The sequence below is a fragment of the Macaca fascicularis genome, chromosome 1, assembly GCF_037993035.2.
Source record: "Macaca fascicularis isolate 582-1 chromosome 1, T2T-MFA8v1.1".
NCBI lineage: Eukaryota > Metazoa > Chordata > Mammalia > Primates > Cercopithecidae > Macaca > Macaca fascicularis.
In genome coordinates this window covers 201,418,497-201,445,590 of record NC_088375.1, presented here as the reverse complement: position 1 = coordinate 201,445,590, position 27,094 = coordinate 201,418,497, and the positions used below count along the sequence as shown (strand labels likewise).

General features: G+C 44.2%; 1 protein-coding gene across 13 annotated transcripts in view; it reads right to left on the bottom strand.

Moving 5' to 3' along the window:
- Window positions 1-27,094, bottom strand: part of CSMD2 (CUB and Sushi multiple domains 2) — a 650,869-nt gene that overhangs the window by 25,499 nt on the left and 598,276 nt on the right. For 11 of the 13 annotated variants that reach the window (XM_045375140.3, XM_045375143.3, XM_045375139.3 and 8 more), the window contains 7 exons: window positions 21,975-22,148; window positions 20,413-20,601; window positions 12,406-12,579; window positions 8,323-8,505; window positions 3,714-3,890; window positions 2,137-2,316; window positions 1,533-1,706 (listed from right to left, as the gene is read on the bottom strand). In XM_045375140.3, the coding sequence (XP_045231075.2) occupies window positions 1,533-1,706; window positions 2,137-2,316; window positions 3,714-3,890; window positions 8,323-8,505; window positions 12,406-12,579; window positions 20,413-20,601; window positions 21,975-22,148 (1,251 nt within the window). Of the gene's footprint in view, window positions 1-1,532; window positions 1,707-2,136; window positions 2,317-3,713; window positions 3,891-8,317; window positions 8,506-12,405; window positions 12,580-20,412; window positions 20,602-21,974; window positions 22,149-27,094 lie in introns of all 13 variants that reach the window. The other 2 variants (XM_065525397.2, XM_065525404.2) reach the window with 1 other exon arrangement.

Genomic DNA, 27,094 nt, shown 5'->3' with positions numbered 1-27,094 from the left:
TTTTGAGACAGAGTCTCACTCTGTTGCCCAGGCTGGAGTGCAGTGGTGCAGTCCTGGTTCACTGCAAGCTCTGCCTCCCGGGTTCACACCATTTTCCTGCCTCAGCCTCCCGAGTAGCTGGGACTACAGGCGCCCGCCACCACGCCTGGCTAATTTTTGTATTTTTAGTACAGACAGCATTTCACCTTGTTAGCTAGGATGGTCTCGATCTCCTGACCTCGTGATTCTCCCGCCTCGGCCTCCCAAAGTGATTACAGGCGTGAGCCACTGGGCCCGGCCAAGAAAGGCAATTTTCAGGAATACATATTGCAGAACTGCTTCTAACATGATTAAGTTGGAGATAATCTAAATTCATCACCAGTACGAAAAGATTAAACAACTTGTATCTACAAGGAAATTCTTTAAAGCCATTAAAAATGATGATTCATAGATCAGTAAATACTGAGAAAGAAAGGTAGAAAGGTATTGATGAAAAGGTTTTGGCGGCCTATCAATTAATACAAGTTATGAAACAGTACGTACAGCATGAGCCAATACCAGTTCTCGAAAATGTATACATATCACTATCTATGCAAAAATGCACAGTGATTCACGTGGGACACCATCAAAAGCTGAACTGTGGTTATCATTGGAAAGTGCGAGTTCAGATGACTTTTACTTTCTTTTTTGTATTTTCTAATGGGTAAAATTTTTTTCATGATGACGTCATTCATTGTTAAAAGGCACTTCAGCTATTTCTCCAGAGGAAAAGCAAGGTTGCTGAGTCCAGACTTGACCCTGGTAGTATGTGAAGGTTGGAGAGGGTAACATTACACCAAACATCTGTGTCCAGTTTTGAGCTGCTGGCTCTAATCTCTGCGGAAATTCCCAGATGGAAGCAAATTTTCAGAGGAACCCAAAACAGTATCATGAGTATGTGGATAGTTTTCTGCAGAATTAGATAAATGGCAATTAGAAAAATACATCGTACTGTTTGTCCAAAGCACGGGCATGGAGAAACCTTCCAGAGCCCATTCATGGGGTATGACAAGAGTAAGTGACCCAGAACCTGCTTACTGGGGATCTCGGTAAGGAGTAAGCCCTGGAATAGACTTGGGGCTCCTCAGGATACAACTGGGCTAGGTGGATAAAAAATAAAGCAACTCACCAGAAAAGCACAGGTTTCCCAGAAGTCTTTTCTGTGCAGGCCATTTTTCATGAAAACAGACATGTATCTAGCACTGGGTACCCCCAGATCTTTGAGTACTATTCCATACAGTTAACAACCCTTCAGGTAAAAAACCACCCCCAATATCTCCAGCTTAATTTCCTTCTGTGACTCTAGACAGTGTCTGACACCAGGGCTCAATTAAGGGATCCTCATTTTCTTCCTTTCCACTTCCTTCCCTCTTTGATAGTGTCTTTGATGAGGCTCCTCCCTGGTTTTGGGGAGGGGACTACCGATTCCGGGCCTTCCAGCCACAAAGCTCCAAGGAGGCAAGGGGAAGGAGCTATCGAATAGGATGCACCAAAGGGCCTTGTGAGCAACTTACGGAAACACTGAGGTAGCTCTCCGGTCCAGGACCCATTTCCCTCACAGGTGAGCACCGCGGGCAGGGAGAGCTGGTACCCCTCCAGGCAGGCATAAGCCACACTTGAGCCCCACATGAAGTCAGACCCCACCACCTTCCCATTGGGGATGAGCGGAGGTGGCTTGCACATGAGAGCTGGAGGGAAACCAAAGAAGGCTGAGTTCTGATGCTGTCCTGGGAAACCAGCCCGCATCACCATCATTGATATCACCGACTACCCTGCACCCGCCTGGAGCCTGGGCTAAGCAGGAAGAACCAGAATGGGGCCCTCTTACTGTGGGAGTTCTGATCTTTTTGTACCTTACAATGCCCTCTCTCAAGTGTGACAACCCAGTCCTCTGTTTGCGGGACCCTCCCCTCAATGTTCATGGCCCAGGCCTTATCTTGGTACTTCTGATTCGCTCCTGGCAGGTGTTCAGGGGAGAGTTTTCTCACTTTGAACATTCCCTGATAAGATGTTAGGGTTGGCCTCTCACCCCTCTCCCCTCTAGATAGATGCTCAGGGCCTACATCTCACTTTCGTATCTTTTTGACCCTCTGTCCACATCTGCAGCCCCAGACACACCTTTGCAGACAGGCTTGGTTCCATTCCATGTCCGGTCCTTGGTGCAGCTTAGCACAGATACTCTATGTGACTCCATCATATAGCCAGGGACACACTGATATGTCACAGTTTTGTTGTACCTGAAGTCATTGCCCAGTCGAAGGCCATTGGCTGGAATCCCAGGGTCACCACAGTTTATGACTAGGATAAGAGAGATACAGCATTGTTCACTCCCAGCCGGGACCCCACTTCTCCAATACCATCCCTATCACTCCCTGCACGCATCCAAGAATGGAAACTGTCAGATTAGGGATGCCCTGTCTCCTCACAGGATCCCAGTTGGACATTACCCATTGTAAATTTCTTTTTTTTTAAAGTCAGGGTCTCACTCTGTCACCCAGGCTGGAGTGCAGAGGCACAGTCATGGCTCACTGCAGCCTCGAACTCCTGGGCTCATGCAATCCTCCCACCTCAGTCTTCTGAGTAGCTGGGACTACAGGCATGAGCCACCACACCAGCTTGCCCATTTTAAATTTTGTTTGGTCAAATCCCTGGCATTAGCCCTGTTCTTGCCCATACTGTCCTTAGGCACCACTGCAACTTGGGCTATGAAGGTTCACTTTATTCAAAGTGCCCCTTCTAAGAGGAAGTATCCAGAGGGCTCAGTTCCTAAAAGCGGCTGGGGCCCAGGGAAAGGGAGTTTTCTGTTTGAAGAGCCTCAGGTATATTAATGAACCACATAAGACAATTGATTTGTCTGTTGAGGGGTACATCTTATCACCTGCTGTTGTACCTATGAGGTCTCTGTAGGCCCAACAGCACCTACAGAGGACTCGTAGGGACAACAGCCCGGAAGCAGGGTCTTATGGCCCATGAAAGGGTTATGCCTATGTCATCATATAATTGAGGGTGGGGCTTGGTGAGCTCTGGTCTCAAAACCAAAGTGAACTTGACATGGGATTTTAGATGGAGCTGAAATTACAGACTAGGGCTTTGACGGAGAATCTTGTCACATTTCCTTATCCTATCTCTTCCCTCCATCTGGATCCCACAGTGACTCACTTTTCCTGGAAAAGGTCTGGGACAACCCTTGAGAAAAGCAAGAAATGGGAGCTGTGAGGCTACACTGTGCTCAGGAACCCCTACTGGGTGGGGTCGGGTACAAGGAGAGAACGAAGCAACAAAGATGGTGGACAGCCGCATCTTTGAAGTGAAAAGAGAATCAGGTTGAGTTATGGGGTTTGATCATAAGAGAGAAAAGGGAAAGCCCAAGGAATTGGCTAGAGCCTGAGAAATGGCCAATATACATTCTCTGCCTCTGTGAGCGTCAGCCATCTCATATACAAAATGGGGATAACAGTAGCTACTTCGTGGAGTTATGGTGAAGATCAAATGACATGTGCATATGAAACAAAGTACTTCGCTCAGTGGCTGCCACACAGCATATGCTCAACAGAGGCTATTCATATGATTCTCGTTCAGGCTCACGTCCCACCATCCCAACCATCCTGCACCATCTTCCATGGATAGCCTTCTTCTCTGGCATGCAGGATCTGGGCCACTGTTGGCCATGGAGCCCGTAGGGCCTGGGCTCTCACCAAGGCACTCAGGGTCACTGCCTGTCCAGGTACCATTGACTGAGCAGTGACGGCTGAGCAGGCCTGTGGCGTAGTATCCTTCCCGACACTCATAGACGATAGAGCTGGAGAAAACCAGGCCATCACTGAACACGACTCGGGCATTACTTGGAGTCCCAGGGTTCCCACAAGAGATCACTAGGAAGACAAAAATACACGTTATTCACCAGAACAATGGAGGTTATCATCCGGGGGGACTAAGAATCACCCAGTGGAAGCCACATGCTACCTCAGGACCCCGTGGATAGAAATGCCTCTCATGCTGCTTTTGTATCGAATTATCTCACCCCTAGACAGGAAGGAGAGACCCCTATGAATCTTTCAAATTTTCTCAACGAATTCTAGTTTTTTAAAGAAAAAAGATGATCTATGCTATTATCGTCCTTAAAATTTTGAACACAATTGCTTAATATCACCAAATATCCAATCAGTGCTTGATTTTCCTCAGTTGTCTTTCTCTTTTTTTAACACTTGATTTGTTTGAATCAGGATCAAAATAGGGTCCACACATGACATTTGGTTGACACGTCTCTTAAGACTTTAAACCCAGAGACGATTATTTCTGCTTCTATAATTTATTTGTTACAGAAACCAGAACATCTTTCCTGTAGAACGTCACACTTTCTGGATTTTGCTAACTGCATCAATGAGATATAGTTTAACATATTCCTCTATCCCTTGTAGTTCCTTCCTGTAATCAACTTCCACCTTTTGGCAATGGTATTCATAGGTGGTTTTGGGCCTTTCCTATTGCGTTGGATCAGGAAGCACAGAATATCTGGGTGTTTTCTTGTTCATGATGTTGAGGCTCATCAATGATTTCAGGCATGCCTGCCTAATGTGGCATTATGAGGTTTCTATTAGTTTTTCACTTAATAGTTTTAGCAGTCATTGACCAGATTCATTATTTCATTAGGGATTGGAAAGTGGTGATATTCTATCATTCTTTCTGCATTAGCTAGAGTTCTTTAAGAAAGAAATTTTCTATCATCAAATATTTGCTTATCCTGAAATACCGTTCATATAGGAAGGCAAGATAATGCTTGATTTTTTGTGTGTGGTTTTTATTTTAAATCAAATGTCAGAATAATGAGTTGGTTTCCTAGCAAACTCCAAAGGTGACCAATGTGTTTATTTAAGAATCATTTTGAACTCATGAATCTAAAGATATTTTTTATGTTCCCATCCATTGCCATTATTATTCTTATTGATGCTCAGATTCTCCATCTTTAGCCAATAGGAGCCTCTTCCAGTTGGCTCCCGAGTCCTGTTAACATGACCTCAGTTATCTTTGGTGGAATCCTTGCTGGATTGACAAGATGTTCCGTATTTGTCTTGTATATTTCCTGCATCAGCCTGGAAATTAGTCATTTCTCCAAAGAGTCTAGTTTCTTTTAATGGAGAACGGACCACAATCCAGGCACTAAGATTACTCATTGCCACTGACCTGGTCATTGATTCTAGACTTTTAGAGTTAGAGCTGGGAAAATAACTTCTTAAACTGAAAATACACTGGGATCATGTGGAGGTAGACAGTGGAAAAACAGATAATAGAGACTGGGAAGGGTGAGTCAGGAGGATGAAGAGAAGTGGGTTAAAGGGCATGAAAATGCAGTTAGAAAGAAGAAATAAGTTCAATGCTTGATATCAGAGTAGGGAGACTGTAGTCAAAAATGTATTGTACTTGGGTGATGGATACTCTAAATGCCCTGACTTGACCACTGTGCATTATATGTATGTATATAACAAAATTTCACATGTAACCCATACATTTGAACAAATAAAACATAATTAAAAAGAGAAAATGTATTATGAGTTTATACTGATATTATCAATCCAAATTTAGGATTAAAGTTTTTTCCTTAACTTTTAAATTTTTATATTTTCTTTCTGTTATTCTGAAAATCTTCTTAATGACAATAAATTACTTATAACTTGTGCTTGTTTTATCCATATATATTATAGTATTGCATATACAATAGTTTCAGGATAGTAATATCAATATTATTGTTAACAATATGATTGCCGAAAACAGTTTAAGATTCCTTTGTAGTTTTCTTTGTCCTTAGGATACACACCGCAGTCAAATTCCATTTTTTCAAGTCAGTTGAAATAATTATTGGGGTTGTTAAGTCATCAACTTGATACATAGTTAGGTTCATTTGTTTCCATAAGGATTCTAATATTTAGAGATTGCATGTTTCTAATCTTTGATTTAATTTTCTAAATATGTACAACATTTATGTGGTCCCAAAATAAAATCTACAAAATGATTCCTATACAATTAGCACAACAGATAGGACTTGGCATTCATTCATTCAACAAACATTCGTGCTGCCTAGGTGCCCAGAATACAACAATGACCAGTCTATGTCCCCTGCCCTTGAGGAGCTTATTCTATTCTAAGAAACCTATCTATCAACAGATGAATTAAGGTATGACATATTAAGTGTTATAGTTGAAAAGAAAAAGCACTAAGAAGGAAGCGGCTTATTGGGGCTGGAGATAGGAGTTTGAGTAGAACCTTTAAGGACAGGTAGGAGTTTGTCAAGTCATCAGAGCTGTGTGCATATGTGTATTCTCTCTCTCTTTCATTTAACAAACATTCACTTCTGGGTCCAAACTCATAACCATAACCATCCACTTTCTGTCTCTGAACATTCAGGTAACTGACATGGTAATTGACTCCACGCTGGGATCTCAGTGGTATGGATGTGGATGTGGGTCACATTCATATGTGAGAATATATTAATTCTCCCTTGCATTACACTCTCCCAATGCCACAAACCTCTCTTGCTATGCCTGCAAAATTCTATAGAAACTAACTTTGCAACTAGCACTCCCAGAAAAGGCAGGATTTTGGGGACACAAGTGGGAGAGGGCTCCGACTCCATTGTTTCATTTCCTAGGCAGGAGTCCCCTGGTGGTGACGGGTTAGAGAAAACCTGTCCAACCTGCAACCCACAGGCTGCATGTGGCCCAGGGCGGCTTTGAATACGGCCCAACACAAATTCATATACTTTCTTAAAACATTATGAGACCTTCTTGTGATTTTTTTTCAGCTCATCAGCTATTGTTGGTGTTAGTGTATTTTATGTGTAGCCCTACATAATTCTTCTTCCAGTGGGGCCCAGGGAACCAAAAGATTGGATTCCCCTGGGCTAGCGCATCTTCCCTTGCTCTGCAGGACTACTCCACAATCTCAGTTTCCAGCAGCCTGCTCTCTAACCACTGCCTCTTGTCCCCTCAGCTCCCTCCCTCTGGAATTCGTTTTCTGGTGATTATTTCGTCCTATGGTGACCTGTAATCCATTGATCCTACCACTTTCTCACTGCCTTTTACTCCACTCAAACATCTGCTCCCTCCTTACCCAGCTTAAATGCCAAGATCCATCATAATCTCTGCCTCACATTCACCCTCTTTTCCCTTGCCGCTTCTGCCAATGTCTTAGTTGCTTGGCAAATCTCCAGCTCTGTACCCAATGCACTATCTGCTCTGTGCCCACAACTAGGTAGCAAAATGAGCTTGAACAAAAACACGGTCCCATGCTGACTGCTCTCACTTTAAATTAATGATCCTCCACCTTAAGTGAGCGCTCAGTGCTGCCCGGCTATTACACACTTTCCAATTCCATTCCACTCGTATCTTGCTAGATAATTATTTCATATCATCTCCTTCCTCTTCCAGATCTTCTCACTCAACCTTACTCTCAGCTGTTAAACCTGCTTCCTGCCTAGGAGAGTACTATGCAGGCTGTATTTTAGAAAGAGAGAGACAGAGACATTTGGGGACCAGCTGCAAGAGGAGAGAGAGATTTAAAAAATATATTTTTTCCCCAGAAACTTGGGAATATATGGAAAAATGATAATTTATCCCACTGGCACTACATCAGGCAACATCACTGAGGGCCTAGATTACTTTGAGAGTTTTCTAAAATTGGATTTGTATATCTTTTGGCACACTGAATATTTGTTTCATGTAGCCTCTTCTCTTAGACTGTAAGCCCCAGGAGAGCAAGATGTGTGTTTCCGTCTGTTCAGACTTGGACATGGTGCCTTCTTGCTGTGTCCTCACATGGCACAAGGGAAAGGGAGCTTTCTAAGGTATTTTCTTTTCTCAATAAGATAACTAATCCCATTCCATGACCTAACAACTTCCCAAGACCCCGCCTGCTAATACTATCACTGGGTGACCAGGTTTCAACCTATGATTTTGGGAGGTCACAAACATCCAGGCCATGGCAATGTCCGTCTTGGTCACCACTGTGTCCCCAGCACATTCCACAGCACTTGGCATATAGCTGCTGAATGAAACTATATGGGAAATGAAGGATATAGTGAGTCAAATTCAGTCTTTTTTTAATTTCTTCCCTTTTGAGGTGAGGGTGGGAATATGTTTGTCTTTTGATTATACTAATGAATATGCACATGAATTTTCTGTTGCAGTCCCTATCAGCCAGGCTGAGGGTTCAAATGGGGCCATGGTTTCCTCTGTGAGGGCATAAGAGCAGGAGCAGGGGCGAGCTTTGGGACTGGGCAAAGGGGAGAAGCAGAATGGTCACATACATTACCTCCACACTCAGGCTGCGAGCCGCTCCACGAGCCGTTGGCTTGACAGGTGCGCTCTGATGATCCCCGCAGCACGTGGCCAGCTTCACAGCTGAAGCGCATCACACTGCCTGGATCAAAGCTGTCCCCCAAACGGATGCCATGAGCCGGGATCCCAGGGTCACCGCAAACTCCCATGCTAGTTCCTATGGACCGGAACCACACAAACCCCATTGTTTTTCAGGGAAGCAAAGGGAGTAGAGAAGCAGGTGAGAAAGATACTGGGATGTGACTAAGAGGAAGCAGTGGGTCCCATGAATGAGGCCTAGCACAAGTACCTGCACATACTCCTGTCTCCCTGTGCCATGATGGAAGAACACAAAGATCTGAGGCCATGGGTAAGTTCCCGGGAACCACACAGGGAGGGGAAGCAAGAAGGCAGAGGAAAGGCTCTGTGGCCCATGCCAGTCTGGAATTTCAGTGATCCAAACTGGCCACAGGTCCTCCTTCTCCCCTTTCCCTCTTCCCTACAAACACCTGCTGATTCTGTAGTCCCATCTCCTCTCCCGTGACATTGTCTTAGCTTAGACGTTCAACATTCTTTTGCCTGAACTTTTGCAAGAGCCTCCCAACTAATGTCCCCTCCTTGTAAACTCTCCCTCGAATCCATCTTCTACTTTTTCCTCTAATCTTAACAATCACTAACCAGCTGACCTTTTCTTTTTTTCAAAAATTTTTTTCCTGCAGAAACATCTCTACTGGCTCCCCAGTGCCCACAGGATAAAGTCCAAACTCCTTAGCATAGCTTCATTTCTCAACTGCCTAGCTTGAATCTTGATCTTGGGCCTTTATTTATTTATTTATTTATTACTTTTTAAAAAGTTTCATTTTATCTTTAATTGATAAATAATCATTGTATATATTTATGGGGTATGAGGTGATGTTTTCATGCATGTATTGTATATTTCCAAGTAGCTGTAGAAGAGAATTTTAAATGTTCTCACCACAAAGAAATGATAAATATTCAAGGTGATCGATGCTAGGCCTTTCATTGAGGATTCGCTACTCACAAATTATGCAATACAGGTGAGCTCTAGAATAAACATCTCAGACCCTCTTATTTCATTTTTGCTCCACCCCTTTCCTCTTGCTACATTCCTGCATTTCTCTGGCTTCTGGTATTGTGCAAACCCACTCAAGAGACCTCTAAGGACCCAAGGGGTGAAGAAGGGTAGAGAACAGGAGACAAAGCCACAAGATCTACGGTCCCCTGCAGGACCAACACATTTCATGATACAGAAATGTGTAGGAGATGTCCTTAGACCAGACCAGGCCATGGTAAACATGAGGAAAGAGGAGAAAAGTTACAGAATAAATGACAACTGCATGAAAAGATAAAGTTACAACTGTCATGGAATCTATCTCCTCATGTAACCATGTGTGGGCATCAAATGGTAACATCTGAGTGACCACATCTAGTTTGCTGGAGCCAATAAATATTTAAGTCATGTGTATCTCACCACTTGCCATTTATGTCTCTTCCACTTCTCAGCCTTGGGATTATTCCCTTTTCTAGTCTAGACTCAGATTGTAAGACACTACATAACCACATGTTCTCCATTCTGCTTCCCACCATGGAAGGGGGATTCATTTTCAACCTTCAATGTAAACATTAATAAAAAAGAGCTCATCACATTTGGCTAGGCTTTCTTATCTTTTGAAGATTTCCATGTAATTCACGCAACAGGCAGAACTGGGTTTCCCTGGAAACAATCTTGATGGTGAGCAGCTCTGACCCACACACTGGCTAGCTGACCTCAGCTGAAGCCGGTACTATTGTAAAATAGGCACAAGATGGTTAACTGGTTTGGCTGTGTGTCCCCACTCAAACCACATGTTGAATTGTAATCCCCAAGTTGGGGAAGAGACTTAGTGAAAGGTGATTGGATCATGGGGTGGATTTCCCCCTTGCTGTTCTCGCAATAGTGAGTGAGTTCTCCTGAGATCTGGTTGTTTGAAACTGTGTCGCACTTTGCTCTCTCTCTCTCCTGCCAGCCATGTGAAGATGTGCCTGCTTCCCCTTCTGCCATGATTTTAAGTTTCCTGAGACCTTCTCAGAAGCAGAAGCCTGTACAGCCTGCAGAACCATGAGCTGATTAAACCTCTTTGCAAATTACCCAGTCTCAGGTATGTCTTTTGGTAGTATGAGAACAGACTAATACAATGGTGTTCAGTCCTAGGGGCTTTTTCTGACAGAATGGCCCCCACTACAGTATTGGAGGCTTCTAGTTCAGTGGTAGAAGGGAGTCTGGACAGGATATTGCACCATGGGGGCACAGCAGATAGATGGCAACTATTTGCCAAAGAGGTAAACAGAATGACAGTGTAGATGTAGGTGGGAAACTTCCTGAAGTAGGTCTCAAACTCCAGGAATCTCTCCATAGCCTTGGTGGCCCAGTGGTGTATGACTCAAGGACTTAGGAGGTTTTGTTGTGCAACAGTTGGGTCCACTGCTTGCACACAATGAGACTAAAAACTCTGACCTGGAATTCATGAATGTGTATTTCATAGGACTGGCAGGACATGTCACTGCAAAAGATGACATCTGTTTCAGAAAGGGAGGAACTATCTCTAGATCTGTGGTATATACCTAATGTTACTTCCTCATCGCCTATTCTTCTCATCCCTCACGTTCTCATCCAAGAGATTTAAGGTTCACTCATTGTCCAGCCTTCGTGTAGATTGAATCCCTTCTAATTCTGTTTTCAGAGAGCTCCAGGAGGCTGGAGAGGCAATGTACATGACCCTTGTCCTCTCATGCTGTATTGCCTATCACTTCCACCAGATGTCCAAACAGAAATAAGCCAGGGTGCAGTTAACAGGCCTTCCTCTAGCCCAGCTAAATGAGTCATCATGGCTTCTATATGGTCCTGTCCAGTTCCTTAATTAGGTGACTAATGAGATTAATAGGGGTGAGAGGCCAAAGTCCTGGGTGGTCATATAGAGTGATGTGTCTGGGATTTCCTGGGCAACCAACAGCCCTTTGAAATAGTGGCTTTGGGACTCTCTTCTTTCTGGAGAGATCTACTGAATATCTTGTTAAATATTCTGGCAGTGACCTAACTTTTGGGAGGCAGGCTTATCTGGGAATGTCAAACTTCAAGAACAGTGGCACATCTTATGGGTAAGGTCCCACATCGAGGAGAAGGCTTGATCCTAGGAGGAGGTCATGATCCTTTCCTCTGAAGGGATCTGGCATGGGAAGGGCTAGGGGTTAATTTCAATGCCAAGGTGGGCCCTCTGAGGAGCATCAACTTCACAAGCAGCTGCCCTCTTGCAGGCAACATGGAATCCCTTCCTAGGGCCAGGCAGGCCTCCCTCAAAGAAGACAAAGCTGCCAGGTGCTAATATTTTAGCTTCGTGGTTTCTGCTATTAGCAGGACAATTCACTTGCAAAATTTTGTTCTGTTATATGACATTACACATTCATTTCTGGTTTGGATACTATGGCTATAGGACCTTTGGCAGTTCTCTACATTTGCTATTTTGATAGCATCTGTCAGTGTCCTCATTAGCAGTAAAATGAACTTAATAGGAAAAGTCTGGGGACTGGTGTTTCAAGGCAGTAGGGAAGAAGACTGCATCCCACTAGGCAGCCAGGACATAGGACAAGTTGAGGGGCAGTGATAAGAAAGGGAAGGAAGCTGGGGCCTATGAGTCTGAAACAGAGAAGTAAAGAGTACAGGAGTGGGCTTGGACCTGAGTTCCTCAGAAAGACTTGAACTGTCCCCAGGAACTCATAAAACCAAGTATCTGGACAGGATTCTGGCCATAGGTTGACCTAAAAAGTTGTGCCCTTCCTAGTTTTGCAATCCCTGGGCATGGTCAGAGCTGACTGAGGGGATAAAGCTGGACTCAGCCCACCAGAGGATAAAGCTCCATTGGGACTTTGTCTCGCTGTGCTCTCTACCTGTGAGGGAAGATATAAGGGTTCCGAGGTCTGATTCCCTCACATCCATTAATCACTCTCACACCTTGGGGGCTCGTCCACCTCCCATCAGTCAAGCATTCCATTGGAGCCCTTTCCTCAATGCTATGCACTATACCTGAGCAGTGAGGGAGGGAGCCAGTCCAGTGTCCATCCAGCCCACACATGCGGGTGCTATTTCCCACCAGAGTTCGCTTGCCAGTACAGCTGTACCGCACCACTGCTCCCACAGTATAGCTGTCTCCGGACATCTGGGAGTGAGGCGGGGAGCTTGGATGGCCACAGGACACCACTGTGGGGGAAGAGCAAACATCTCAGTGACTCTGCACAGGGATGGATCACCATCACACAATCCATGCTAGGTTTCTTGAAGCAGGAGGCAGGGAAGAAGAGAAACCCAAGGGTATCTGTTGAAGCAAACTTCCTGCTGACACACCCACCTGGCATTGGCAGACAATGCCCATCCACTTCAGTGGACAGTTTCCATATCTAAGAAATGAAGAATAATACCTGTTCAGCATGTAGCAGATACACAATAACATTAGATTTTTTTTCTTTCTTGTCTCTTGTGCTTACCTCTCCCTATTTCCTCATACTCAAGATATCTCTGGGCAGGAAGGTGGTACACAGAGTATACACAAGACAAAAATGGGAGCTCTGTCACCCTTGGACTGTCTTCATTGGCCCCAGATTCCAGAACAGGAGCCAATTATAGTCCTTTTCCAGCTACATCGTACAATTGCCTCATCAGTTGTCCCCAACCTGTGCCCTACAGTATGCAAGTTCCCTTTACTAAAGTACTGAAGTATAACTGTGAAAACAAGTGACAAGATTAGAACACCAGAATTGAGATGTCTAGGCGAGGGCAGGGCAATGCTTTCAACATCACTGGGGTTGGCTTTCCCATTGATTTTGTCACAAGTTGATTCTAAGATTCTCCCGTTTACTCAACACACATTTATTGAGTGCCTGTCATGTGCTAGGCACTCCGCATGTTTGTGAGAACAAAGTCTTTGCTTATATTCTCATGGAGAAGAGAGATTACAAGTAAGAAAATGAGTAGGTAATTCCAGGGGGTGCTATCAATAAAAGTAAAGCTGTGTCAGGAAAAGGGTGTTCTGGGATGAGATGAAGGTGCTATTTTTGAACAGGGTCATCAGGGAAGATCAAGTGACTTTGAGAAGCGACTTGAATGATGTGAAGAAGCCAGCCATACAAAATCTTGGAGAAGAGTATCATGGGGGATGGAACATCAGGTATAAAGGGCCAGAGGCCAGAGTGAGTTTGCCGTGTTTGAGAGACAGCCAGGAAGCCAGGGATGTTGCACTGGAATGAGCCAGGACAGAATGGAAGAAGACAAGGGTGGAGAGGTCACTACAAGCCAGATCATGGCATGAAATTTGGATTTTATTATGAGCATCTTGGGAAGCCACTGGAGTTATATAATCTGATTTACATTTTAACAAGATTATACTGGTTACTGTGTAGAGAAAGGACCAGGTGGTACAAGAAAGAGGGAGCTGTTGCAGTAGTTCAAGGAGAGATGATAATGACTTGGACTAAATCTTGGAGTCTGGTAGGAGATCCCTGTAGACATGGTACCCCGAAAGGACACAGGGCATAGCATGGAGGCAGACCACAACAGGTGACCAAGTGGTAAAACCTGGGTTTCGCCAGTGCTGACCCTGATGATGAATTTTGGTTGGTACTGGGATGATAAGAATAGGTATCTTCACTTCTCAGTGTGGTCTTGATATGGGTCAAACATTGTTCTAAATGCTTATGGTAGATTATCTGCAGACTGCTGCTACTAACAATTCCTTCCATCAAGGAGTAGAGCCTGTTTTCCCTTTCCCCTCCCCTTGAATCAGGCTGGCCTTGTGACTTGCTTTGAATAACAAAACATGGTGGAAGTGATGTTGAGCCAAGTTACATCCTAAGAGGCTTGGCAGCTTCTACCTTCATTGTTTGGAGTACCATGGCACCATGTAAGGAAGTTTGGCAGAGACTACCAAATGACAAGAATTCAAATGAGGGGAGAGACCACGTGGAGAACAATCACAATGCCCCAGCTGACAGCCAGCGCCACGATGTGAGTGAGGCCATCTCAGATCTTCTAGGTCCACCTCAGCCACAACAGCCAATAACATGTGGAGCAGAGATGAGCTGTCTCCACTAAATCCTGCCAGAATTGCCAATCATAAGGAAGAAAATGGCTGTTGCATTAAGTCACTATGATCTGTTACATAGTAAACACATAAAAGATGCTTAATACCATTTGTCATTAGAGAAATGCAAATGTAAACTACAATGAGATAGCACTTCACATCCACTAGGACGGTTATAATAAAAATGGTGAACAATAACAAGCATAGGAAAGAATATGGAGAAATTGTAATCCTCACACACTGCTGGTAGAAATGGAAAATGGTGCAACCACTTTAGAAAACAGTTAGGCAGTTCCTCAAAAAGTTAAACATAGAATTCCTACATGACTTGGCAATTTCCCTCCGAGGTATATACCCAAGAGAATTGACAATACGTGTTCACACAAAAACTTATACACAAATGTTCAAAGCAGCATAATTCATAATAGCTATAAAATGGAAACATAATAGTCCCAAAGTGGAAATGTTCACAATAGTCCCAGTTCATCTATCAATTGTTGAACGGATACACAAGATATGGTATATTTATATCATGAAACAGTATTTGGCCAAAAGGAATAAAGTATTGATGTATGCTAAAACATGGGTGAACTTTGAAAATTTTATGTTAAGTGGAAGTAGCCAGACACAAAAGACACACGTATAATTCCATTTATATGAAATGTCCAGAATAGGTAAATTGAGACAGAAAAGTACATTAGAGGTTGCCAGGAGCTGGGGTGGGGGTGGGCAACAGGGAGTGACTTTTAAGGGCTGCTTGGGAATGATGAAAAGTGTTCTAGAATTAGACAGTGATGATGCTTGTAAACCTTGTGAATACACTAAAATCACTGAATTGTACACATGAAAAGAATGAATTTATGGTGTGTGAATTATATTTCACTAAGAAAAAGAAAGAAAAAATGCAAATGGATTAAATCTTCCACCTGAAAGAAAAGATTGTCAGATAGGATTTAAAAATCACAATTACCTGCTTTTTACATGGAGAGCAGTTAAAAATAAAATGATTTAAAAATCATGCCAATACTAAAAGAAGGAAGCTGGTTATAAGTTACAGGTACACCTAGTTTTTTTTTTTTTTTTTTTTGAGATGGAGTCTCACTCTGTCTCCCAGGCTGGAGTGCAGTGGCGCAATCTCCGCTCACTGCAAGCTCCGTCGCCTCCCGGGTTCATGCCATTCTCCTGCCTCAGCCTCCCGAGAAGCTGGGACTACAGGCGCCCGCCACCACGCCCGGCTAATTTTTTGTATTTTTAGTAGAGACGGGGTTTCACCGTGTTCGCCAGGATGGTCTCGATCTCCTGACCCCGTGATCCGCCTGCCTCGGCCTCCCAAAGTGCTGGGATTACAGGCGTGAGCCACCGCGCCTGGCCAGGTACACCTAGTTTTATTGTGCCTTGCTTTAGTGTGCTTTACAGATGTTGTGTTTATTACAAATGAAAGGTTTTTGGTAACCCTGTGTTGAGCAAGCCTAACAGCACCATTTTTCCAATAATACATGCTCACTTCATGTCTCTGCATCACCTTTTGGTAATTCTCACCATATTTCAAAGGTTTTCATTATTGTTACATCTGTTATGGTGATCTGTGATCAGTGATCTTTGATGTCACTATTGCAATTGTTTTGGGGCGCCATGAACCATGCACACATAAAAAGGAGAACTTCATCGATAAATGTTGTGTGTGTTCTGACTGCTACACCGACTGGCCATTCCTTGTCTATCTCCCTTTCCTTGAGTGCCCCTATTCCCTGAGACCCATCAATATCAAAATGAGGCCAATTAATAGCCCTATGATGTCCTATAAGTGTTCAAATGAAATGAAGAATTGCGTCTCTCACTTTAAATCAAAAGCTAGGAATGATTAAAAGCTTAGTGAGGAAGGCATGTCGAAAGCCGAGACAGCCCTAAAGCTAAGCCTCTTGAGCCAAACCATTAGCCAAATTGTGAATGCAAAGGAAAAGTTCCTGAAGGAAATTAGAAGGGCTGCTCCTGTGAATACATGAATAAGAAAATGAAACAGCCTTATGGCTGATATGGAGAAAGTTTGAGTAAGTCTTTATTGTAGGGGGCTGTCCTGTGCATTGTAGGATGTTTAGCGTTGTCCTTGGCATCCACCTACCATAGAAGGTAGGTAGATCTGGACAGCAGATCAAACCAGCCACAACATTACCTTAGGCCAAAGCCTAATCCAGAGCAAGGCCCTAACCCTCTTCAATTCTATGAAGGCTGAGAGAGTTGAGGAATCTGCAGAAGAAAAGTGCAAAGCAAGCAGAGGCTGGCTGATGAGGTTTAAGGAAAGAGGCCATTTCTATAACATAAAAGTGCAAGGTGAAGCAGCAAGTGCTGATGTGGCAGCTATAGTTAGTTACACAGAAGATCTAGCTAAGCTAATTGATGAAGGTGGCTACACTAAACAACAGATTTTACAGGTAGAAAAAATAGCCTTTTTTTTTTTTTTTTTTTTTTTGAGACAGTCTTGCTCTGTCACCAGGCTGGAGTGCAGTGGCACCATCTCGGCTCACTGAAACCTCCTCTGCCTCCTGGGTTCAAGCAATTTCCCTGCCTCAGCCTCCCAAGTAGCTGGGACTACAGGTGCACGCCACCATGCCTGGCTAATTTTTTTGTATTTTAGTAGAGACAGGGTTTCACCATGTTGGCCGGGATGGTCTGAATCTCCTGATCTCATGATCTATCCGCCTCAGCCTCCCAAAGTGCTGGTGTTACAAGCATGAGCCACTGACAGCCTTCTGTTTGAAGAAGATGCCATCTAGGACTTTCATAGCTAGAGAGAAGTCAATGCCTGGCATCAAAGTTTCAAAAGACTGAATGACTCTCTTGTTAGGGATGACTGCGACTGGTGATTTTAAGTGGAAGCCAATGCTTATTTACCATTCTGAAAATCCTAGAGTCCTTAAGAATTATTCTAAATCTACTCTGCTTGTGCTCTATAAATGGAACAACAAAGCCTAGATGACAGCACATCTGTTTATAGCATGGTTTACTGAACATTTTAAGCCCCCTGTTGAGACCTACTGCTCAGAAAAAAGAGATTCCTTTCAAAATAATACTGTTCATTGACAATGCACCTGGTCACCCAAGAGCTCTGATGGAGAGCTCCTGTACAACAGAACTGGAGATGTACAGGAATTGAATGTTGTTTTCATGCCTGCTAACACAACATCCATTCTGCAGCCCATGGATCAAGAAATAATTTTGACTTTCAAGTCTTATTATGTAAGAAACACATTTCATAAGGCTATAACTTCCATGGATAGTATATTCCTCTGATGGATCTGGGCCAAGTATATTGAAAACTTTCTGGAAAGGATTAACCATTCTAGATGCCATTAAGAAGATTTGTGATTCATGGGAGGAGGTCCAAATATCAACATTAACAGGAGTTTGGAAAAAGCTGATTCCAACTCTCACACATGACTTGGAGGGGTTCAAGACTTCAGTGGAGGAGGTCACTGTAGATGTGGTAAAAGTAGCAAGAGAACTAGAATTAGAAGTGGAGCCTGAAGGTGTGACTGAATTACTGAAATCTCATGATCAAACTCAAACAGATGAGAAGTTGCTTGTTGCAGATGAGCGAGGAAAGTGGTTTCCTAAGAAGAATCAGAAAACTATTTTTGGTGAAAATGCCATGAACATTGTTGAAACAACAACAAAGGATTTAGAACTTCACATGAAGTTAGTTGATGAAGTGGCAGCAGGATTTGAGAAGACTGACTGCAATTTTGAAAGGTGTTATACTGTGTAGATAAAATGCTATCAAACAGCAGCATATGCTACAGAGAAACCTTTCATGAAAGGAAGAGTCAGTCCATGTGGCAGACTTCACTGTTGTCTTATTTCAAGAAATTGCCACAGCCACACCAGCCTTCACCATCCTGATCAGTCAGCAGTCATCAACATCGAGGCAAAGTCCTCCACCAGCAAAGAGTACGACTTGCTGAGGGCTCAGATGATTGTTAGTACTTTTTAGCAATATTTTTCATTAAGGTATGCATATATTTTTGACATGATGCTATTGCATACTTAGACTATACTGGAAAACTAAAAAATTTGTGTGACTCATTTTATTGTGATATTTGCTTTATTGCAGTGATCTGGGACTGAACCTGCAATATCTCCAATGTATGCCTGTATATTAATATATATAACTATTAGTTATATCAACAGCAACATTAAAAGGAGTTTGGAGTAAGCTGATTCCAACCCTCATGCATGACTTTGATGGGTTCAAGACTTCAATGGAGGAGCTCACTCCTCCCCTGAAGCAGCATCAAGAGAACTAGAATTAGAGCAGCAAGAGAAACAGAGTTAGAAGAGGAGCCTGAATATGTGACTGAATTAACTTCAGATAAAACAAGCATTGGGACAAAAAGTTAATATGGATATGGTCACTTTATTATGATAAAAGCTGCATTTTACCAGAAGAAAAAACAATTTGAGCCCACTAGGCGCTCTTAATCTCAGCTGGCACCACTGTACACACATGGTGTCCATTTCTGACCCCAAACAATTTGCTGGTCATAAATGGGATTGGATGGCCAGGCCAGAGTTCTCAAGCAAGGAAACTACAAGCAGTGAGCAGCTATACCAGGCTCCTGTTAGACCTATAGGCATGAGGGCATAAAAAATGCAGTCGCCCAGACTGGAGGGCCTACAAAATGTATATAATCTGCCAAAGGTGGGTGGACTGCTGAATGGCCTTAATTGCATATCCATTACTCCCTCTTGAGTGCATCTTCACCTCTCTGCTTCTTGGAAGATGGGGGAGAGAGAAATCTGTGTGGATTCACCTTTAGGAACCAGAGGGGAGAGCAGGAAACCAAGGGGTTGTCTTCTCATAAGGACGTGTAAGGCCAGGGACCAGATGTCAGGTGATATGGTTTGGCTGTGTCCCCACCCAAACCACATCTTGAATTATAGTTCCCATAATCTCCTCGTGTTGTGGGAGAGACCCGGTGGGAGGTAATTGAATCATGGGGGCAGTTACCTTCATGCTGTTCTCATGATAGTGAGTGAGTTCTCACAAGATCTGATGGTTTTATAAGGGGCTTTTCCCCAACTTTGCCCATTCTTTTCTCTCCTGCCACCATGTGAAGAAGGACATGTTTGCTTCTCCTTCCACCATGATTGTAAGTTTCCTGGGGCCTCCCCAGCCTGTGGAACTGTGAGTCAATTAAACCTCTTTCCTTTATAAATTACCCAGTCTTGGGCAGTTCTTTATGGCAGTGGGAGAACAGACTAATACATTAGGATTCTGAGCACCTCCCAAACCCCTTTTAAAAAACATGTCCTCATATCTTTTCCTAACAATAATTAATGTGGTCATGGTTTATTGAGTAGCTACTATGTACCAGACACTATCCTGGCACTTTTCATAGATTTTTTTCTTTAATCCTCTAATAACCCTATGGAATAGGTACTGGCATCATTTTTATAGATGAAGAAACTGAGGTTCTGAGAGGTTAGTGAACTTTTCCCCAAACCATACTACTTGTTCAGTAGCAAAGCCAGAATTCCAGTCTAAGTTGGTCTGCCTCCAGATTCTGGGGCCTTTCTGCTTCAGTCCTTTAGAGGGAAGGGGTTCATGTGCTATCTTTCTGTAAGGGCAAGGAAGGGGTAAAGCTGGGAGATGGTGTCCCACTAGGCAGCCAGTTCTGAGAAAAGGGAACTCTGTAAGCTAAAGAGGGTGGTAACTCTAGAGAGGAAAGGGACCAGGCCTCTAGCTAGGAAAGTGAGAACACAAAAATTGGTATGGCAAGTCACCCAACAGGGGCTCAAGAAGGAATCTGAAATCCCAGGAGTAGCCAGAGTGACTGTCACCGTAAGGCAACACATACATGTGCACACACACACACACACACGCACATGCACAGAGGGGAGGACTGCTCTTTGACATGGGCCACCCCATCAGTCATTCTGAGCAGGTGACATCTACTTACAGAGACACTGGGGGCGGGGACGGTCCCATGTGCCATCTCCCTGGCAGCTGAGCACTGGGGTGCCCAGGACGTAGAAGCCGTGGTTGCACTGGTAAGACACAGTGGTGCCGAAGCTGAACCTGTGTGGGCCGCTGGCGTGGACCTGACGAACACTGTTTTCTTGGTGTCCAGGATCTGTACAGTTGATGACTGCAATTGAACAGAAGTCCAAACAGGCATGGATTCCCAGTATAGCAAAATATTTAGAGCAAAACTAGGCAATGAAGCAGACCCTTTCTGAAGGGTGAGCTGGTCCTGAGGCTGGTGGACTTCTCCCCTCAGCTTGGTTACCTGGTCAGAAGAGTCATCCTTCCATGTCCAGCTAGACATCACCTCCTTAGAGAACCCTTCCCACTTCTTCCCAGACTGATTACTCCCTTTCTGGTACTCCCTTGCACGAATCGCTATTGCTGACTTTACCAGCCTGTGCTGTGACTTGTTTGAACACATGAGTCCCTTGAGGGCATGAATGTCTAGTCTGCATGTGTCTGATCCTAGCACAATGTGCCTCCCACAGCAAAGCTTGTCAATTGTAAAACTGATGCATTTCAACTGACTTGAACAGGGTTGGGCTCTTTTGAAAATGGTTTTAATCACTTTTATGAGTATTTCAGGGACACATTAATATCCTGAGGGATATATTTGACTTTAAAATCTTAAAAGTGTTTCCAAAGCAGTTTAACTCAAAATCAGGATAAGATTTTAGAATAATGACAATATTATTCATAACCCATGACTATATTTTTCTTTCCAAACATCTTCAAATCCATTATCTTACCTGAGTCTCAAACTCATCATATGAAGTGGGCAGGAAGGTATTTAAAAAAAATCTTTGATAAGCCTTTAAGGATTTTTACTCTTGATGAACCTCTCTGAGGCTTCACTGCCGTCAAAAGCCTCTAAAAATGTTAGAAGCTATTTCCTAAATACTCCAAATGGAGCCAGGACATTCTCTATACTGTCTGATTTTTGAGTCTTTGGCTTCCTCTCTGTGTATTTTCCCCCAGCCCTCACCCCCTTTATCTCAACTCTTAGGCTCTCTGCTTTTTAATCCTCTACTTTTTCATCAAGAATGGGGATCTCTTAAGTGTGGTTCCAAGGGAGCCACAGCAGCCATTTTGCAACCACACGGAAAGACCAAGATATTGCTCCCGATCTCATGGAGCGGCATAGAAATAATAGTACTTCTAGATTTCCTGTTTATGTGAGAAAAATAAACCTCTGTTAAAAAATAATGGGGCTTTATATGATAATGATACATTATTTGTTCAATGAAATGTACAGAAGAAGACCTGAAAGATAAAACGAACTTTTGCTTTCCTTGTATAACCCATGATGATGAAATTTTATGTGGCTCTATCTAAAGGTTGAGAAAGTCCTCATTTATGACCCTTGTCTGCTCCATCTTCCCTATCTGGGTCAGCATGATGCCAGAACAAATTCACCGGCTTCTTTTTCTGAGCTACAGAACCACATATGGCAGAGATGGTGGGGAGTAGAGTGGGAGAGAAAGGGTGACTCACTTCTGCAGGTGGGCAGCATGTCACTCCATTGCCCGCTGGACAGGCATTGGGACCGAGCAGCCCCTTCAGCCATATACCCAGGGTTGCAAACAAACTTGACCACATCATTGAGGTTAAACTGGTTGCCCTGAGTGAGGCCGTTGACAGGGTTGCCTGGGTGTCCACAAGTAATTGCTGCAACCAAAACAGAAGATATGTAAGCCCTCCTACGATTCCACACCCCTCAAAATTTATCCACCTCTCACCTGGCATCTCTTACACACATCAGTGAAGTTCAGCCCTAAGTCTAACTTCACTCTCTTTTGCTGTAAAACCTTTATAAACTGAAATTGTCAGGGGAACATTCTGTCCTCCTTGAAGATATGTCTGTAGCTTGGACAACCTGAGATCAATCATTCTATGACTTCCCATAGCGTGTTAGGCCTGGACTGTGGTTCTCTGTGGTCTGAGTGGTCAGTGCTATCTTATTTTCCTTGCCTCTGATGCCTTCAGCCCCCCAGATCCATTCTTAATTGCTGAGTATACTGATGGCCAACCGTCAGCTGATTTAGGCCCATCCTCCTTCCTGAGGCAACCTTGTAGAACCAGAGTGAATGCTAACCAAGCCTGGTGTAGAGTTCAGTCACCCTGTTAGACCAATGGCCCAGGTAAACTGGGGAAACAGAGCTGCTGTTTGGAGAGAACCCACTACCTCCCATTCCTTCCATGGGAAGGGAGTTCAGTCAGTGCACTTTGATCTGTGCAACTTGGGAAGAATGAGCTGGTATGTTTGACTCAGCATCCCTTCTTCTTCTAGGGACCTAGTTATCTGCAGGGAGCAATGTTCTCGGCTGCTCTCAGCTGTTGAGGAGGCAGGTTATCCCCAACATTGCAGGGCTGCACGCCCCACTGCAGTGTTACCTCTGTGGGGGGATGAATCCATCTCATTCTGGGTTCATATAGCAGCCTCCATATTACTCTCGCATTAAGCTCCATTTTCCAACTTAGCCTTTATTAGTGAGCGAGGTAATATTTGGGCCTCCACCTAACACTCTGTTTTGTTTAACATTTTGCTCAGACATGAGCAGGGAAGAGAAGAGGGATGTGGTATTCGCAGGTCACCACGTTTATCCCCGTATCCCTCAGATTCCCCCTTCCTCCCAGTGGTACAGTTCACTCCACTCGGCTGCACTGGCCTCTTGGAGGTTTCATGAATATACAAAGCAAGTTCCTGCCCCAGGGCCTTTGCACTTGCTGTCTTCTCTGCCTAGGACATTGTTCCTGCAGATATCCCTTAACTCCTGCCCTCCTCTTCTCAGGTCTCTCCTCAAATTAACCATGTCAGTGAGGCCTTCCCTTAGTCCCCAGTGGGCCAGCATGGCCAGTACTTCCAGGTCCCTTGCTCTGCTCAACCTCTCTCCATAGCACTGTCACCAACCAACGCACCATAGCACTTCTGTATTCGTTTATTACTTATCAACCTTCAGCTGAATGCAAACTCCTTGAGGTCAGGGACTTTGTTTTGCTTATTCCTACACCCTTGGTGTATGTACCAGTGCCTGACATTCAGCAGGAGCGTGATAAATATCTGCTGAGTGATTCAGCAAATGAGTAAGCGCATGGATTGATGGATGCTTGGGTTTCTGCTTTGATCCTTAGCCCTTAGATCCATTTTGTCCCTGCCTGGCACCCTGGTCTCCTGGGGTTGAACTCCCATCTGAGGCTTTTGCCAGGCCTCTCGCTTTGTTCTGGGTTTTAATTTGTGGGAAGATGAGGAACCATAAGGGATGTTCTCTTTGCCCAATACTTAAATCCATGAGGATCCCACCTAAGACCCAAATGGTGATAACTGGTGATGGGGGTGTAAGATGAGGAAGCACCAGTCTTTGCTGTGGCCAGATCTGGTGTTTTCTGGGCTAGTTCTCTTTTGTAAATCTCAGTAGTAGCAACCCTGACTCCAGTGGAGGGAGCCAGGAAGAACAGGGGACAGGCTGTTAGTGGACCACATGGGTTCAAAGCTGCCTGGCATGGTGAGATGAGAATGAGCAATGAAGGCCAGCAGACCAGGATTTCCAGCTCAGCTCTGCCCCTTCCTGACTTTGGGTCTAAGGATAACTCACTTTGAGGCTTGGTTTCTATAGCTGCAAAGTAAGAATTTTGATATGTATTTCACACGGTTGCTTTGAAAAAAGATTCAATTCACATAATTATTTGTAATCAAATGTCTGCTGAGTGCCTTTTATGAGATAGGTACTCTGCTATGGAGTGGAATATACAAAGAAGAACATGAAATGTTCTCTGACCTCAGGAAGCTCATTTCACAGACTTGCAGGTGGGCAGGCAGGGAAGTGGCTGTTAAACCCAGTGGGCTGGTGCTGAGATAGAGCCCAGTGTAGAGGAGTGTCTTTTACCCTCCTTTGGGGAGAGAGTGGGTCAAAGAGGGTCCCACAGGGAGTGGCATGAGGTCTGATCTGGATCTCAGGGGTGAGTAGGGCTTTGCCAGGTCAAGAAGGTTGTGGGAGAGCAGTGATAAGCATCGCAGCATCTGTGAACCCCTGAAATTATATGCAAGGCACTGGGTGTTTGCAGCCAGCTCGGGAGAGGGTCCATTACTTTCACCAGATTTGGAAAAGGTCGTGATGCCTCTTCTCTGAAGGTAGAAATAACTCATATAAAGAGAGAGAAGAGCATTGAGGATTAAACCCTTTGGGAATACCACTTTTTGAAGGGCAGACGTTAAAGAAAAAACCTATAGGAAACCAAGGAGGGATCAAAAAAGTAGTAAAGCAAAAAGCTCTACAGGAGGCGGCACTGTCATAGAGCCAAGAGCCTCAAGAATGGTCAGAGATCCCTGATAGATCAAATAAGATAAAGATGAAAAAGTGTCCATCGGATTCATCAATAGGACCATTGGTGACTTGCAAGTGTCCTCTGCCTGGTTCAGGCTCTTACCCACTGCTTCCCACATATTCCCAAGCCATAGGCCCTACACCAGAATAAGCAGGAGAAGAAGCTGCTGCCACCAGGTGCCATCTCTGGTGCCCCTGTATAAGTTCTTCATGTTCTCTTTAGGTCCCAGGCTTTCTGGCTGCTTGAAAGTTTTGGCTGGCACTTCTCAGATTCCTGCTCTGCAGCTCTTGGGTAGCAGAGGCTCTGAGCACTCTAGAACATGGCATAGGACCAGAGGTCCTATTGACTGGGATGGAATTTCTTTCTGGATAGAGCAGAGAAGTGGTCTTTGCTGCTAATGAGGGGAGAGGTGGAGGCAATTAGTGTAGGCAACTCTCTCAAGCAGCATGGCCATGTGATGGTTAATTTCATGTGTCAGCTTGGTTAGGCTGTGATACCTAGACATATGGCCAAATGTTAGTTCACATTATTCTAGATGTTTCTGTAAAGGCATGTTTTAGAGGAGATAACATTTCAATTAGGAGGCTTTGAGTGAAATAGATTATGAGGACCTCCATAATGTGGGTGGGCCTCATCCAAGCAGTTGAAGGACTCAAGAGAAAAGGCAGCCTGCCATCCCTGGAAGAAGAGGGAATTCGGTTAGCAGCCTGCCTTCAGACTTGAACTGTGATTCTTTCCTGGGTCTCCAGCCTGCCAGCCTATGCTGGTGATTTTGGACTTTCCAGCCTCCACAACTGTGTGAGTTAATTCCTTAAAATAAGTCGCACTCTCTCTCTAGACACACCTCCTATTGGTTTGGTTTCTCTGGAGGACCCTGAGCTAATACAGGCTGCCATGGGCAGAAGAGTAAGGCATCATTAGGAGGAAAGTAGAGGTCCTGATGAGGCTTGAGCACTTAATAGGCTTTTGAGCACATTTCGGGACAATTCGACCTAGTTTCTTAAGGGCAGAGATGATGTATGACACATTCAGTTCATACTAATCCTCAACACCTAACACAGGGTCTGGCATGTAGTAGATGCTAAGAAAATCGTTATTGAATATGGTCTTAGAAGCTGAGGGAAACAGAAAGGGAAGGTCCGTGGTAACACAGGAGAGGATTAAGAATAGATTAAGCTTGGCTGGGCGCGGTGGCTCACGCCTGTAATCCCAGCACTTTGGGAGGCTGAGGCAGATAGATCACGAGGTCAGGAGATCGAGACTATCCTGGCTAACACGGTGAAACCCCGTCTCTACTAAAAATACAAAAAATTAGCTGGGCGTGGTAGTGGGCACCTGTAGTTCCAGCTACTCAGGAGGCTGAGACAGGAAAATGGCGTGAACCCGGGATGTGGTGGTTGCAGTGAGCCGAGATCACACCACTGCACTCCAGCCTGGGCGACAGAGCAAGACTCCGTCTCAAAAAAAAAAAAAAAAAAAAGGGAATAGACTAAGTTCACTAAGGAAGGCAGGAGGGAAGCAGATCCAGAGACTGGTGGAAGGATTAGCTGTGGGCTGGGAGAGAGATTCTTCTACTGAGGTGGGAGAGAAGGGGCAAGGATGGATGTACACACACAGTAGATGTGTGGGTGGGGAAGCTGAAAGTAGGAGAATCTATTGTCTGATGGCTTCTATCATCTCTGCAGAATAGAAAGTGATATTATATGATTAGCTAACAATTGTTGGGGCTTGCAGTCACTGTCTCACTTAATCCTCACAACCCTATGAGGTAGGGACCACCATTATACCCACAGAAAACAGAATTTCAGAGGACTCAAGAGATTTGTTCAAGGGTCACAGTTTCTAAATGGCTCATCTGAGTTTTGAACCCAGCTTCTCTGGTTCCAGGCCATCTTAACTATTTAACTTAGTTATTTGCTGAGAATGTAGGTAGTGGGGATGGAATATAAGTCTTCAGAAAGGAGGCAGAATTGTGAAACAGCTGTGTGGAGAAAGGACAAGGGAGCTGACTGAGGAAATGAAGAGAACAGCTGGAAAGTTTTGAGTCTGGTTGACATTGGAAACCTTGACTTTATAGGTACTGGCAGCTAACACAGTGCCTAGCGCAGAATAAACACTTACAAATATTTGTTCTTTTATTCTTGCTTTCCTCCTCCAGATAATTCCCAAACCTCTGTGCTCCAAGAGAGAATGGGGCTTAGTGCAAGAGATCCTGGATTTTGTGACGTGATGGTGGCAGCATTACTACCACCACTATCATCATCATCATCATCATCATCATCATCATCATC